The sequence below is a fragment of the Hoplias malabaricus genome, chromosome X1 (genome assembly GCF_029633855.1).
Source record: "Hoplias malabaricus isolate fHopMal1 chromosome X1, fHopMal1.hap1, whole genome shotgun sequence".
Taxonomy (NCBI): Eukaryota; Metazoa; Chordata; class Actinopteri; order Characiformes; family Erythrinidae; genus Hoplias; species Hoplias malabaricus.
The window spans coordinates 16,207,921-16,222,611 of NC_089818.1; the positions used below are offsets into that span (position 1 = coordinate 16,207,921).

A 14,691-nucleotide genomic window follows, 5' to 3' on the forward strand; every position below is an offset into this window, starting at 1 on the left:
ATAAGAATATGTCCTAAAAATTAATGATCCCTGCATTTATTCTATTAAAACATTCAAATATTTTGTGTGATGACCTTTCTGCAACTGTGAAAACAATGTTTTATAAGCAGCAAGTTTTCCCTCAATGTAGTGGTCGTATAAATCAAGTAAAACAATTTCACACAGTACATAATATTTACATATGTAGGTCGATATAACAAGTGGTCAGATATCCATTTGCGTTTAACATCAGTATGTCCTCAAGAACACCCAGCTGCCCCAATGACTCCACAGCCTCACACCGCATAAAGAAACTTTTAATTATTTTTTTTATTATTATTTACCACACATTTAAAAAAGTGACCCACACTATACAAATGTTTTCTTTTTCTCTGATAGAAGGAAATGATACTGAGTACACATCTAAGGACCTGGTAACACATTCTTATTCCTGGGACGTGCAGATAAAATTGCACCTTCTTTTTTCTTTTTTTAAAACTTAACTTCCTGGTCTTCAAAGCCGCAACGCTATGTGGCGGTAATCATAATTCTTCTAATACTTCCTTACTTTTCAGTTTGTTTGGGATGATTACCTTTCTTCCATTTAAATGCAGATAGGCAGGTTGCATGCAAACCCTAACATGAAGGGTTTCTGATTGGGTTTTTCAGTAATAGTTTGTTTATTTCAGAAGATTTAAGGTAGTAGGTCTCTGTTCAGGTTTATTTACAAGGATGAAGTCGGTCCGTCCTGAGCCGGGGTCAGGTGAAGCGAGCTGCTCCGACACGTTTGTGGTGCTTTAAAGGGAAGTCCAGCTCAGCAGACGCCTGCTTTACGATGAATTACACACAAAACACACAAACGCGCGCACACACACACTCTGGGTTCTGTCTTCCTTCCTTTCAGAAATAGGTCCTGCGCTTGTATATTCCCAACGACATGGGTCGAACGTCAAAAGGAATAATGTTTATTACGGATAGACAATTAAAAGGGCGAGAGACAGAGGGAAAGTGTGTAGGGGTGAACGAGAAGAAAAGGTTTAAGCCAAATAGCTGTAGGTGTCCTTTTCACCGTCCACTCTTTCCAGGTACTCCTTCTCTATGAGGATGTCGATACATTTCTGAAAGACAAAAGAGAACCCATGGATTGAGTGAATACAGCTAATTTAAAAGCGTACCTATTGTGGACATAGGTTCAACTGCACACATACTAATTCCACCATGCTCAATGCTAAGCATTGGCTAGAGTAGTACAAAGCCCACAAGCATTGTGCTGTAGAGAAACTGAGCTGTTGTGGAGTAATGGAGCACCACTAAACATCTAAGGTATGGTTTGGATTGAATTCTATGATCCAGAACTAATCATGCAACATCAATACCTGATTTCACTAGTGTTCTTCTGGCTTAAAGCCATCAAAACCCCACAGAGAACAATGTTTGCACACTAGGTACTATCTTTAGCTTAAAATTATAGCTTCAATATCACTATGCTGTATTTAGGAGAAAAGAGCCTCTGTTGTTGCTTCTCCAGCCTCAGCACTGCCGAAGTTGCACGCTAACGTCTGGAGGAGGGTAGGAATCTAAACGCTCCCTTCATTGTATGTGGAACCCAGGAGCAAAACTACTAAACCTTACCTAGTGTTCCTTTAAACAGTGCTGCGCATGGAAATTTTGATGCTCTATGACAACTACAAAGTGCTATCCTATCTTCTTAATGACAATGAGGAACACAAAAACTAGTACAGAAACTGCCGTGTGTGCTATATATTTTACAGTTTTCTATATTTCACATATTTTCATCACACTAAGCATTATTTACCTTGATGACAGGAACTCTGGGCTTGAATCTGGAAGAGAGCTGATTAAGGACTTCTGCCAGAAGCTGCTGGTGCTTCAGCATCTTCCTCATCTTCATGATTCGCACTATGGCCGCCTGCAGGAACACAGAGATAGGAGTTGTTTTAGTATCAAACTAAAAAGGCATTACCCATTTCAGTCTCTCATGTCAGATTTGGGGAAATTCACCGCAAGAAAAAACAGTTTGAGGTATACGCAATGTCCCAGCGGATTGCAGTGTGAGCACTCACCTGTATCAAGAGTTTCCTGTCTTCCTCAATGTTTTTGTGGGTGGTTTCCTGTTCTTGCTTCTGCTCTGTCTTCATTGGTACGTTTATGTTCACTCGCAGCTTTTTACTGAGCAAAAAAGGGGATCAGGAATTAATTTAGATTAGACTAACAAATGCATGGAAAAGAGCAGGAAAACACTGATTTGTGATCAGTTTATCGGTTAGCTGCAAGCTAATTTTTTTACATGTAGTCCCTTCTGCCTCTATCCTGTTAATATTATGTTAATATAATACTGTGTTGCACAGTGCTTAGTCATGTATATATGTAAAAATATATATACAATTCAGTGACCTACTTTTTATAACCCAAGTAGAGTTTTATGAGTGTGTCTGGTTTAAACTCCACTTCGTCAACATTAGCGTTCTCATCCTCCAGGACCTGCACCATTAACATACAGCAAAACAAATCAGCATACAGTACTCGTATCACAAGGTAGCCCTGCTTAACAGAATGTTAATGAAAGCGCGATAACTGCTAACCATGAGCTGAATTTAATCAGGTCAATCAGCATTATAAATAATCACTTACCAGTAACTTAGACTTCAATAAAATCTGCAGAACTTGCACCAAAATATCCTGCAAATATATAAAGAATAAATGTTTATTATGTTTTTAGATGAAAGTCAAGGGGTTCTTCACTACAGGGTTCTGTCCAGCCTTTTTGATCTAAGCTACTCACTATTTTAATCTGAGTGCTGTCAGTCAGCTGCTGGACTGTGTACACGTCTTCAGTGTTGTACTGTAGCAGGATGGCCATCTGAAATGTTGAGGCCTGGAGATACAAACAGAGAAATGCTTACCAAACTTGATGTAGTGACAACTGAAGTCCAGCAATATGCACACAATAATTACCTTCGGCAAAATTATTAGTTTAGTCATTTTTATTGGTTTCCAACCAGAAGAACACAGTGAACCATGTGACCAACAGTTTTGGTGACAAGTAAATTAAATCTCAATTATTTGACAATCTGAAGCTCATCAAATGTTCCTAAAAGGGGTATTTAAAAGAATGTTCTTGTTGAATGTTTGTCCTACCTGTAGGGTGTATCTGTTCTTGAAGCAGTTGGTGACCAGTTCTCCTTTGGACAGATGGTAGAGCCAGGTGAGCTTGCGGCCACTGTGCCTGCTGGCGTAGAAGGCTGTGAACCTTTGGTAGCTCCTCTCCAGCTGTGTGAGGGTGGAGAGGGCAATAGTGCATTCGGTAAACAACTATGAAACTAAGTTAAAAGCGTGATTTAAAAATGCAAGGCCTGGTGATGTATTTGCTGTATGCCGTACCTCAGAAGGCAAAGCAAAAGTGCAGGATTGCTGGAAAGGCCAGGAACCAGAGCTTAGCACCTGGATACTGAAGTCCACTAAAGAGAAGACACAGTGTATGAGCACTCTGGAAAACTGGAGGAAATTACTGCCACTTTTAATGAAAGGATAAATAATAGATTGTAAACCTACATTTCATTTGGGCTAGAACCTACATCTTAATTATGACCTCTAATGGAAATTGCTTTGTGTAAACACAGTAGGGTTATAATCCGTTTGGCGTGGGTCATTCGTCACCCACCCAGTTCATGATTTATTAATAAACTGAGCAAATATTTGGATACAGTCATCATTCAGCTTCAGTTAAATTAATGTGTACTTACAGTCTAAAGGTTCCGAGTTGGTGAGGTGCTTCTTGAATTGCTCATTCAGATCTTTACTGACGCCAATGTCCTGGAACATGCGCTGTAGCTTGGACGTGTACTCAAAGCCGCATGCTTGCTGCAAGAGGATACAGATTCATATTCAGAATGCAACCTGATCAGTCAGCATTCAACTATAACAGGATTGCCTCGACTGGCCAGAAATAAACCCCCTGCTTTGACACACATAATAAAATATTTTTTGGGCTTCATTGACAAATAATTAATCTGTTTTTATCACCTGCCATCATCTGGTGTTAAAGCATACCATTCTATTCAAAAGGATTAAAAAGGTAAAAAAAAAAAAAAAAGAATTCAGTTTTTATTTTTGGCATACTTTAAGTAAGCTGAATATTTTATACTTTTATAAACAATATGTTTAATTTTTATATAAGATTGTACCTTCAGTTTGGAGATCATGCTGGCTTCAGCATCATCACTGGCGCTGTTCTGGTGGACCAATCGTTTGGCTAGCATCTTTGCATAGAACTTTTGGAACACATCCTTATCCTCAATGTACTTAAAGACCACCATCTAAAGGAGGAAATGTGATAATTCAAATGCTGATATGTAACAAAGTGCTGCGGGAAACATTAGGGCTAATTTGTGAAAAAGTATTAAGAAAAATTTTATAATTAAACAACATTTGTCCAATTATGCTCCATTTTCTGAGTATCATTCAGAAAGCAATACTGTATATAACAATATTGTCACCCTGTCACCTAACTTCAGGCCATTAGCCTTCTGTTCAGTGTAAAAACTCACCACTTGATTCAGAGTGTCTTCCAGCTCTGCTTCCTCTGGGTTTTTGGAGCTGTTTGAATACAGAAGCAAAGGTTTGTCAGATCCAGGCCAAAAAAAAAGCAGAGAAAAACCGTCCACACTCTGGAAAATTTAACATGCATTTACATGTTTCTGAAGAGTAACTGAGGGATTGCTGAATCAATTCGTGCATGTTCAGACATACCTCTTTTTTAGTAGAGAGTCACAGTATCGGGCCAGAAGTTCAGGAGATTTGCTGGAGGACTGGACCATCTTAGTGACAGCATTGTTGTTGATGAAGCGTCCACAGGCCTGTTATAAAGAGGGAATGTGGCAACTTTCTCAACAGAAATTAAACATATCTGTTCTGATACCATGGTATTTTCATAATTGCTGCACAATTTGGATTTCTACATCTGTTGGTACTGATAACTCACATGTGGTAATCACCCAGTGCAGTTACTATAATAAAAAGCATTACCTTATCCAGCGCAGCAACAAAGCCAGCGTCGTTGTTGAATGCAGACATCACCAAAGCATTATATTTCTTATGGACGTCCAAAATTGTCTGGACATACATTTTGGGGTCCTGCGTTAAAGATACATGGCATACACAGATGTCAACAAACAAGCTAGAAACAAAGATAGCGATATTATAATTCATGAGGCAAGTGTTTGAGCATGTCTAGACAATCTGCACTTACGTTAAGAGCAGCCTCCCCACATTTTTCAATAGCAGCCAAGCCTTGGTTGTAGATATGTGTTTCTAGAAGCTTTTTGAGCTCTCCCAAACCATCTGTGATCCTTGACACCAAGTTGTACATGCGACCCAGATCTGAAGACACAGAAAAAAGCCTTATGGTCATGGAGCTTTCCCCCCCACACTCTTATTATGCACAACAACTTATATGTATAATTTGTTTTTATTTTGAGTGTCATGTCTATTCATTTAATATTTATCTTTATTGTTGTTTTCTCTTTTTATGTACTTAATATTTATCAAAATATGTTTTCCATCAACTGTAAAGAGTATTGCCCAACCTTATAACATCAAAATGATTACATCATGCAGAATGTGCAACATGGGGTGCAATAATGTATCTTAAGTTGTCAGTGAGAATTGTCATATCAAAAGACCTTGTTCAGTTAAGTGCCCGTCCAATACCTTCATTCTTATCTGCGTCCAGAAGGTTCTGGAACTCAGTGTGGAAGATTTCTAGGTGCTTCTCGATGAGAACCTGCTCACACTTTCTGGCAAGCTCGTCCTGTGTGCTCTCATGAAGGTAAACCTGCACCCTCCTCTGTTCTTCCAGCAGACGAGCTTCAGCCTGCGACATACATAGACAAGAGCTTAGATTTTTGGACTAGGAGGAAGACGAATATGAAAAAAGACCATAAAATTAATAATGGTCAATGATTAGAATTCAGATTAAAATCATAACCTGGAAGTAATTTCAGTTTTCATTCATTTGTGAATTAGTTCTGATACTGCTGTGACATGTTCAAAATTAAGGTTTAGGCAATGAAAAGTGATTATACCTGGCAAGAGGGCAACATTAGTGGATATTAATGATACTTTAAAGTCCATATGCATGTGTGTACATAAGAAAATATTTTGATATCCCCAAGCCTTAAAAGCTTGTGTATGTGTAGAATCCGATATTATCACCAACACACTCATATCCTTGCATCCTCACCTTTTTCATGTACTCAGTGACAGGATTTTGCTGGAGGAACTCTGTGCTTTCTCTTGTGTAAAACCGCTCAGTGTCTGCCAGGAACTGAGTCTCGAAGTATTCTTTATAGACGGACAGAGTCGGCCCCTTAGCGAACGCATCATCTTCATTCAGGCCCAGCTCCACTACAGAATGAAGCAGAGGTGAAAATCCCTGTTACTAAAGGACATTAATCCATAAAACTAGGACATGTCAAAACACAGTTTATGTAACCCATCTACAAATAGCTACTTTTAATATTTATATAAATGGCAACAACAAGAACGTGTGTTTCACTTTTTACAGCATCCTAGTAGACATTCAATATCAAAATTAAAACAAGTCAGTCTAAGCTGTTTTTGATTTGTGATCTTGAGATAACACACCGTAAGACTGAACCACTCCACTGATAAGTCTGGTGTTGATGGTCTCTCCATTCCTCTCCTTCTCAATAAGCTTCAAAACTGCATTTGTAACCTAGGAAAATCAATAGAGGAACAGTTTGAGAATGGGAAGAAAAAGAGAGTTAGGAACAACTGTTTTAGCTGCTTTTTTTGTTGCAGTGTTATGTGGATTATTCCCAAGGAAACTCTTTCACAACCTGAAGCACTGACCTGTCTATTCAGAGGTCGAAAGAGGCATTCTCGCCATGTCACCAACGCAAGCTAAACAGTGGAAAAGCGCAAAACGTTAAACTCCAAAGTATAAAGGACACTTTCAAATCAGTCTGAATCTGCTGAAATCATACCGAGTAAATTTCATAAATGCCCTTGCGTCCTTCGTCACATTCACGCCGCACCCAATGGCGGTTGAGGTAGGCACAGATACCGTTAAGCACTTTACTAGAGAACCGGTAGTCTTCCCACTGCTGTGTGTAAAATTTCAACACACTCTCATCCATCAGGTCCTCTCCATCCTAAGAGGGAAAGGAATAAATTGGATATTGGACGGTCAAGCTTAAATGAAACAACTAACATCTATCATCCTTTCGAATGTGCTACATTGAACAATTTAAGTTACAGATGAACTGCAAACTGCTAGTGACTGGGAAAAGCAAACTGACTAGAAAAGCAAAGACCTTTAAAGACGGATTAAAGTCAAGGAAATCCATAAATAAGTAATTAGTTTTAGATAAAGTTACCACTTAAAGCCAATGTCTGGAAATTTAAACAGCTGATGACAGGCCTGGCACTGAACAAATGCTAAAGTGACTTTTTGCTATTGCTGCATCTGCTACCAAGGGTGCAACAACGTCAATATAACATTTTACACAAAATTCTAATACAATTAACAACAACAAAATGTTGCACAAATATTTTTAAAAGTGAGTCACATTTATCTTTGAAGCATGTGATTAATCCTCAGCATCAAATTGGCTTTCTCTCTAAAACAACTTAACATGAATGTGTAAAAATCAATACCATACCTTTAGTAAGCTTGTAAGGTAATTCTTCAGAAACTCTTTCAGTCGCTTGTAGAGCTCCAGGCCCACAAATTGGGCTCCTCCTGGCGTTGGTGCCTTCTTGGAAGGCTTGGACGGGGGGATGCCCGGCCCGCGGGGCTGGTTAGACTGGTGAACACTGGTGCAGTAATTATACACATGACTGGGAGCAGGAAATTAAGGTTTCAACAACAGGTTAAACTAGAAACAGGCCACATACTGTCTGCCAAATATGGTCTTTGTGCGGTATTTGGTCCTCAGAGCATCCTCTCAAATTTATATTTTTAACTAAACAATAAACCAGCTATTTTCTACTTCTAATTGCCAAAATTATTGCAACCTTAAAGTTGGTGATTCAAACCTCAGTCTATGTATTATTACACACTCCAACCATGTGCCTAAAGCTATTTAACAACCTGATTCTTACACACACACGCGTGTATGTGAGGATACGTGTAGAGCTCCATGTAGCGTGACTTGGCCATGCTCTGGCGAGTGTAGACCTGCTGAATGCCCGCCCGCAGGTCATCCCAGATCTGGTCCAGTCCAATCTGTTTGAGTCCATGAGGGTTCTGGCCTCTGTTGGACGACATCCTCTCCCCTCCAACCAACTCACTCCCTCTCTGCCCTGCTGACCCACGTGAGATGCTCCTCCTGGTTTTCCGCTCTTAGCTTCCCTTGTCAAAGAGTCGGTGGGCAGCTAGTCATCCATAGGGCACAGTGGACACAGGAGTCAACCCTGGCAATCGGTGGAGTCACTTTCAAGTAACAGTCAGGAAAGAGACCTGCAGAAATCACCAGAGAAGATATGAGGTTATATAAGTACAGAGTCTGAAGCTATATTTAGAGTTTTATATGTGCATGATCTGGTGAGTTATGAATGGAACTGTCACATCAATTGCCATCTTGAGTAAACAGTAATGTCAATTCTCTGTAACAGGGCTAAAATGTAATGCCACAGCCTGAAATCCAATATATCCCAGGCACTTATCTAATTAAATGTTGGCAGAAATGTATTATTACTTCTTTGAAATAAGTATATTTCAATAGCTGCCTTTAATGTGGATATAAGTAAGTTTTGAAATTCACCACAGCCCTACACTATTTGCACACTGATTTTAGAAGTATTTGCTTGAAGAAGAGGGGGGCAGATCAGTGAAGGAAACTGCTTCAGTTACAGTTACAGTTAAGGCACAGTAGTAGAATGCATCCACATGAAAGAGTCCTTTTTGATCTCCACAGCACAAACAGTGGGGATTAAAGACTCAACTGCTCTAGCAAGCAGGTGATGCAGCATGTTCCGTGTGACAAGTCAGAACATCTCGTCATATTAAAAGGAGAGGAACTGAAATGGTGCATATGCAAGGTGCTGTCCTTGGGCTGCCAGCTAACTGAAGCTTCCCTGTGGCATGAAATTCAAGTCATTCTCAGAAGGCATGGGGAAAGAGGCTGAAAGCGTGACGTCAGTAGATTTGAAGAGAAAAGTAAATAAAAATACTAAAATCAAATTCAAGAGTAATAAAGAAAATGTATCTGCAACTATTTCAGAGGATAATCACTGTATGTAAGGAAGCCACCCTATTCATTATATCCTGGGGTTTCCTCTTTGTATCCATGGCAACAGCTCCAAGAGCGTGAGCATGAAACTGAAAATAGGCGGCAGACCGCTTGAAGCCAGAGATGCTGCTGTAAACCAAGCAAGCTTGCAACATCCTGACATCAGATCATGAGCTCTTAAACTTGGAGACTGCATGGGCAATTAGTTTGATGATGCAGTTAAACCAACAAATTGTTGTCTATCAGAAAGTCACTTAGAGAAGCAAAGCTCTGCACTGTTTTAAGGGCATCTTCACTTGCTGCTTTTCATTTAGAAAAATGAAGCTAGGGCTACAGTTACACAACCTTCATGCAGCAAGTCCCATTACATGATGCTTCAGCCTGAGGTGTATCGTATTGCTTTGGCTTGTTCTCATGCGTGATTTAATCAATACAGTGAGAGAACAGCATCCCACCACTCAAAAGATGAAAAACAACTACATATCCCCAACCATAAGTAAAGAAAACTATGAGGAAAAAAAAGTTAATAAATGTTTATTTCACAGCGAACAATTTAGTTAGAGAAATCAGAGATCAAGGACCTTGGATCAGGTTGAGGTGACATCTCAGGACCAAAGATCAATGGAGGTGAGCTGGAATATAAATGTTTTTTTACTGTAAAGATGTAACACCTTTACATGCTCTTTTAGGATGCATGACATGTATTTAGACACCAACTAATGCATTTAGCAATAATGCATGCAAAAACTGTCCAATAATCCCACATCAATACCCGACTTCACTAATGCATCTTTCTGTTAATGTAGAGAACGGGGGACAAAACTCGTTATTACCCATGTTTTAAGACAAAGCTTTGGGTGAGCAAGTATCCAAACATTTTTGGACATAAAGTGTATCCTCAGACTGCAATGGGACAGCCTTAATATGCGCTAAATTGGTATCACACAAACAGCAACTGTACACCTGCTTTGACCAAAAAAAATAAATAAATAAATAAATAAAAGCCAACAGCCATAATCATATTCGACGGAGGTTTACTTCCCATTCCCAGCTTCTCAGGCTAATTGTCTATTCCACCTTAAATGTCACAGCAGTTGCATAGACCGTTTAAGGTGGAACGGAAAATTCGAATGAGAAGCTAACTTAAGCTTCGTCATTAACTTAATGACATAAAGGTTTAATATGAACATTTCACAACTCATTGAAAGCCATTTACGTAAAACACTGTTTAACCAACTATTACATTTATTTTAAAATGACTGCAAATTGCGCTTAAATAACATTATATCGTCAGAGAATGTGCTAGCAGTTAGCAGGAGCTTGTGGGCCCTCTTTCAGCTAACAACGTCTGGCCTGAAAACACATATATTTCCGATATGTTTTAAACAACTTTGTCTTATTATACTGAACAGCACAGCTGTTCGGGGTGTTCATTCAATTAACTGGTTAAAATGTTTAACGTTAACAGGTAATCTGGTTTTATATCAGCATTATTCGCTAATGAGTTTAACCTGAAATATATTAGAGGCCTTTAGCTTTCTTTTTTTCATGATTTCTCTATAAACTCCTTTAATAACAACAAAAATATCGTACACATCATATATCTGCCACATAGCTACTTTAGCCACTTTACAGTTAACATAATCTTAGACGGTGAAGTAAAAAATCTAATTAAATGATCCCAGTTGTTATATCTAAGATGTAAAATATTTCCTAAAGAATTTGGTTTTAATTTTCTAAACACAATCTTGTAAGAGAGCTGTTTTGAGTTGCTTTTGCTAGAGGATATGTAGTGCAAAATATACTTGTAGCTTTAAGGGGTGACTTTAGAGTCATTTATTGGTTTTCTAATACCATCTCAAGGTTTTCTATGGGAAACTAATGGTCTCCAGTGGTGAACACATTTAGCCAATTCCCATCTGGAAGCAAAATCATTAGGTTTTAATCCTAATGGTGTTTTATGTAACAAACACTCAATCCCCAATATTCTCTTAAATGCAGAAATTATACATCTGCACAATACGAGTGAACGTCTACATTTTTCATGAAAGGTATATTCTGTATATGTTAAAGCCCATCTCTTTCCTGGTCCCATCTGAGAGCTTTTTAGCTGCTGGGATTTATTTTGTTAAATGACAATGTGCACATAATTACTGATGTACACAGGTTATACGTAGCTAAGGATTATTTAAACGTAAAAGCTATAGCTGTAGAAACTCATTGAGGTTATTTCTAAGGAGTTAATTTACATACTTATTAGCTTTTTTTTTTTTAGCTATTTCAGCCAAACTTTGAAATCTACCAAATACATTTAAGAATGTCCTGAAAGTATATTGCATGGTTCAGCTAAACATTCTGCACCATGCCTAAAATAGATAAATTTTACTTAAATAAATGTAAAGAATTAAAAGACTCCCCCCAGTCATCTGTTAAACCCCTGTTTATCAAAATAACAAATTTACAAATTAAAACGATAAAACAAATCCCATTAATGGCTTCTATGTGACTTACATGTAACTACAGATTTGTTTTTAGTCATTACACACACACATCTTTGAATATACAACTAGTCCTTTACACCAAATCCATCCATCTTTTTGACACTCACCTGCAGCTTAAAAGCTCTGCCCCCATGTTAACAGGATTGGTTCTTTAGTATTATGACATAAGAAACCCTGACTGTCTGAATCTGTGATTTAAAGACTGTATTTGGAACAGTACAGAATAATATTTTAGTGTAAATATGAATAGCACCCGAGTTAAAGTGCTAACTGCTTGGATAAGAGTTTTGCACAATATAATCTAAGAGGTAAATCAAACAGAACACAGACAGATTATAATTACACACATAAGAACACAGTTCAGATCGGGGGTATAGCACAAAGCAAGATTCCTAAGTTATCCAGATAACTCAAGACTGTCCAATAGGAAACAATGGACTTGGGGACATTACTATTGTACAAATCCCAACTTTAGGATTTAAATATTTGGCTGAGAAAATTATATGGTGTGGTATAACGTTACCTCCAGTTCTATATAGCCACGAGCAGGTCAGCAAACACCTAAACTGAAGCCAAGCTCTTTATTTAAAACTTGCACACCTACACTACGGAAATACACTGAGTAAGAATAAGAAGATCCACAGAAGAATAATTCACACTACTGTTATTAGAACTACTATTAAATGTTAACAGTATTACATTAGAGGAAAACCGGCTGAATTTGGCGGTCTTACCATCGTCCGAATCTCCAGCTCCCAAACAAACCCAAAAACAAATAAAACACTGCTTTAAATCCACAGTTTTCGGGCGGGACTCCACAGCAAAGTCTCCCAATAAAGCTTCGGTGCTGAAATTGACCTGGAAATGTCCCAAATATCCTCAGTATTCCCAGTTTTCTCGAACAAAGCAGCAGCAGCTCTCCACACCGAGAGAAAGAGAGAGGGAGAGGGAGAGGGAGAGAGAGCCCCAAATACAACAGAAAACACTTCGTCAGATCCGCGCTCACACAAACACAGCGCTCGGAAACACGAGGCTCCAAATAACGTTCCGCTCCCGGGCCCCTTTCCCGCTCAGTGAATTATATCGTCCCTTAAATGGCGTCCTACTCCCCGTGTAGTGCACTTTACAGCTCATGAAGTAATGCGCAGATAACACATTTTATGTCTAATATTAAGCCTTTAGTAAACTTTCTTGATCTGAGGATTTATTTTCATGGCCTCTGCAGTGCACTACATAGAGAGCAGGGAGTGATTTGAGACACATATTTTGACCATAGATTGAATCTTAAAGTTCCACTCACTGGGAATTTATATTAAATCCCAGTTGATTAAAAAAATAATAACCGAAGTGTTTTCCTAGAAAAAAGTCCTCTAATGCCTTAGCTTGCTTTGACTACATACAGATATAATCAGTTCTCGCCGCTATCTCCACCCACTCCTTCACAGCTCACATGCCCTGCAGCTCAAAAGCCCCACCCACTAGTTGACAGGATTGGTTTCTTAGATATTTGACATCAGAAACCCTGGCTGTTTGAATTTGCATTTTGCGTCTTTGGAACACTGCTGTTTTAAACCATAAATAAGCCAATAATATACCAAAAATCAGATAAGATGGGCTGTGGAGCACATTTATAGAGTTCTGTTCAATAACTTTTGGATTAGTGGCGTTTTTAATACAGCTCCAGTTAGCAGTATCTGTCCTCACAAATGTTACTGTTACTGAATGCAATATCAAATCCTTAATGAAATATTCTAATACTTAATTACAGATGTTTAGAGATGCTGGAGTAAAGCAAAAACAGACTCTCAGTATCCTTGATATCAGATGACACAGAGGATAATATTTTATATTTTGTCCTCTGATATCTAGATGTGTAAACAGTAATACCTAGAGAACAATTATTGTTAAATTATGCACATTTTCTGCTGTTCACATTTAATTTACAATCCTTCTGATGAAGTTTATTCTATTCGCATTATGGTATCATAAATATTTCCAAATGCAACTATTATTATTACATTCAATGCATTGTCTGTAACCACATCATCTTGTTCCAGGTCATGGTGGGTCTGAAGCATATACAGAATCACTGGGTGCAACCCTCACAGACACAGGGGGACCTCCTCTCAGACAGTGACCTGAGGCAGGGACCGAACCATCAACCACAGGACGCTGGAGCTATGTGAAAGTGACACTACTTACAGCACCACAATGCTGCCCCAAATGTCAAAACTACCAAATGTCCTGGATGTTGGTGAGGTCATGACCCCTCAATGTCCACCGGGTATCAAAGCAGAAACAATCCAACATTTTATTCACATTTGCAATGCTTTCATAACTGAACTTTCAATATTCTTACAACCTTTAACAAGCAGGTTTTGATAATACTGTAACACATTACTGAGTGTGGAAAAACAAAAGTAAACAAAAAAACTTGCATTGAAACAAGCAGGTAATTAATTCATTACAATGACATTACAACATAATGACTATGATTTGGATGTAGCCTCATTTAAGTCCAGTAATGTTAAAATGTTACAATGAATAAACATAATAGATGAGGAATGCTACATAATGCCAGCTGGCCTGTGCATCATAAAATGGTCATTAAAGAACAACTGATCAAATACAGGGTAAGTCAAAAGTCGCAGGACACCCTTTTATTTCCCATTGGAAAAGCTTGCTCTTGATCCAATATGGCGGATTTAAAGAGGGTGGCCATGTTCTGGGCAAAGTCTAAACGATAGGCCCCCCTCACCCTTTACTTGCTGGGTCATTCCGATTAAAGGGTGTCCTTTGACTTTTGACTCACCCTGTAGTAATATCATGGAAAAAAGGCTGTTAACATTTGATCTGTTCATGCCCCAAACACAACTGGTCTTTCATAGAAACTGTTGCTAGGCCGGAGAGGCTTAACAGAACGCTACAATTAA

At 38.6% G+C, this 14,691-nt stretch overlaps 1 protein-coding gene across 1 annotated transcript; it reads right to left on the bottom strand.

The window, feature by feature from the left end:
- Positions 1 to 294: 294 nt before the first annotated feature.
- On the bottom strand, positions 295 to 12,806 carry LOC136675548 (cullin-1). The gene is made up of 22 exons (XM_066652141.1): positions 12,493 to 12,806; positions 8,154 to 8,485; positions 7,686 to 7,863; positions 7,008 to 7,175; positions 6,874 to 6,924; positions 6,646 to 6,736; positions 6,242 to 6,405; positions 5,710 to 5,872; positions 5,249 to 5,379; positions 5,026 to 5,133; positions 4,750 to 4,856; positions 4,548 to 4,596; positions 4,185 to 4,316; positions 3,744 to 3,861; positions 3,382 to 3,458; positions 3,139 to 3,270; positions 2,783 to 2,875; positions 2,632 to 2,679; positions 2,399 to 2,481; positions 2,064 to 2,169; positions 1,796 to 1,909; positions 295 to 1,097 (listed from the first exon to the last, which is right to left on the bottom strand). Exons 2-22 carry the CDS (start codon positions 8,291 to 8,293, stop codon positions 1,017 to 1,019), a joined length of 2,334 nt encoding a protein of 777 aa, XP_066508238.1. The 5' UTR covers positions 8,294 to 8,485; positions 12,493 to 12,806; the 3' UTR covers positions 295 to 1,016.
- Positions 12,807 to 14,691: the final 1,885 nt, after the last annotated feature.

What these genes read in the sequence shown, in the direction of transcription:
- LOC136675548 (XM_066652141.1), bottom strand. Translation starts at nt 8,293, where the DNA reads ATGTCGTCCAACAGAGGCCAGAACCCTCATGGACTCAAACAGATTGGA. An exon ending in ACAGCACTCAGATTAAAATA is followed by an intron (nt 2,680 to 2,782) that starts GTGAGTAGCTTA and finishes ATATATTTGCAG; the next exon opens with GATATTTTGGTGCAAGTTCT. An exon ending in ACAGGAAACTCTTGATACAG is followed by an intron (nt 1,910 to 2,063) that starts GTGAGTGCTCAC and finishes GTGTTCCTGCAG; the next exon opens with GCGGCCATAGTGCGAATCAT.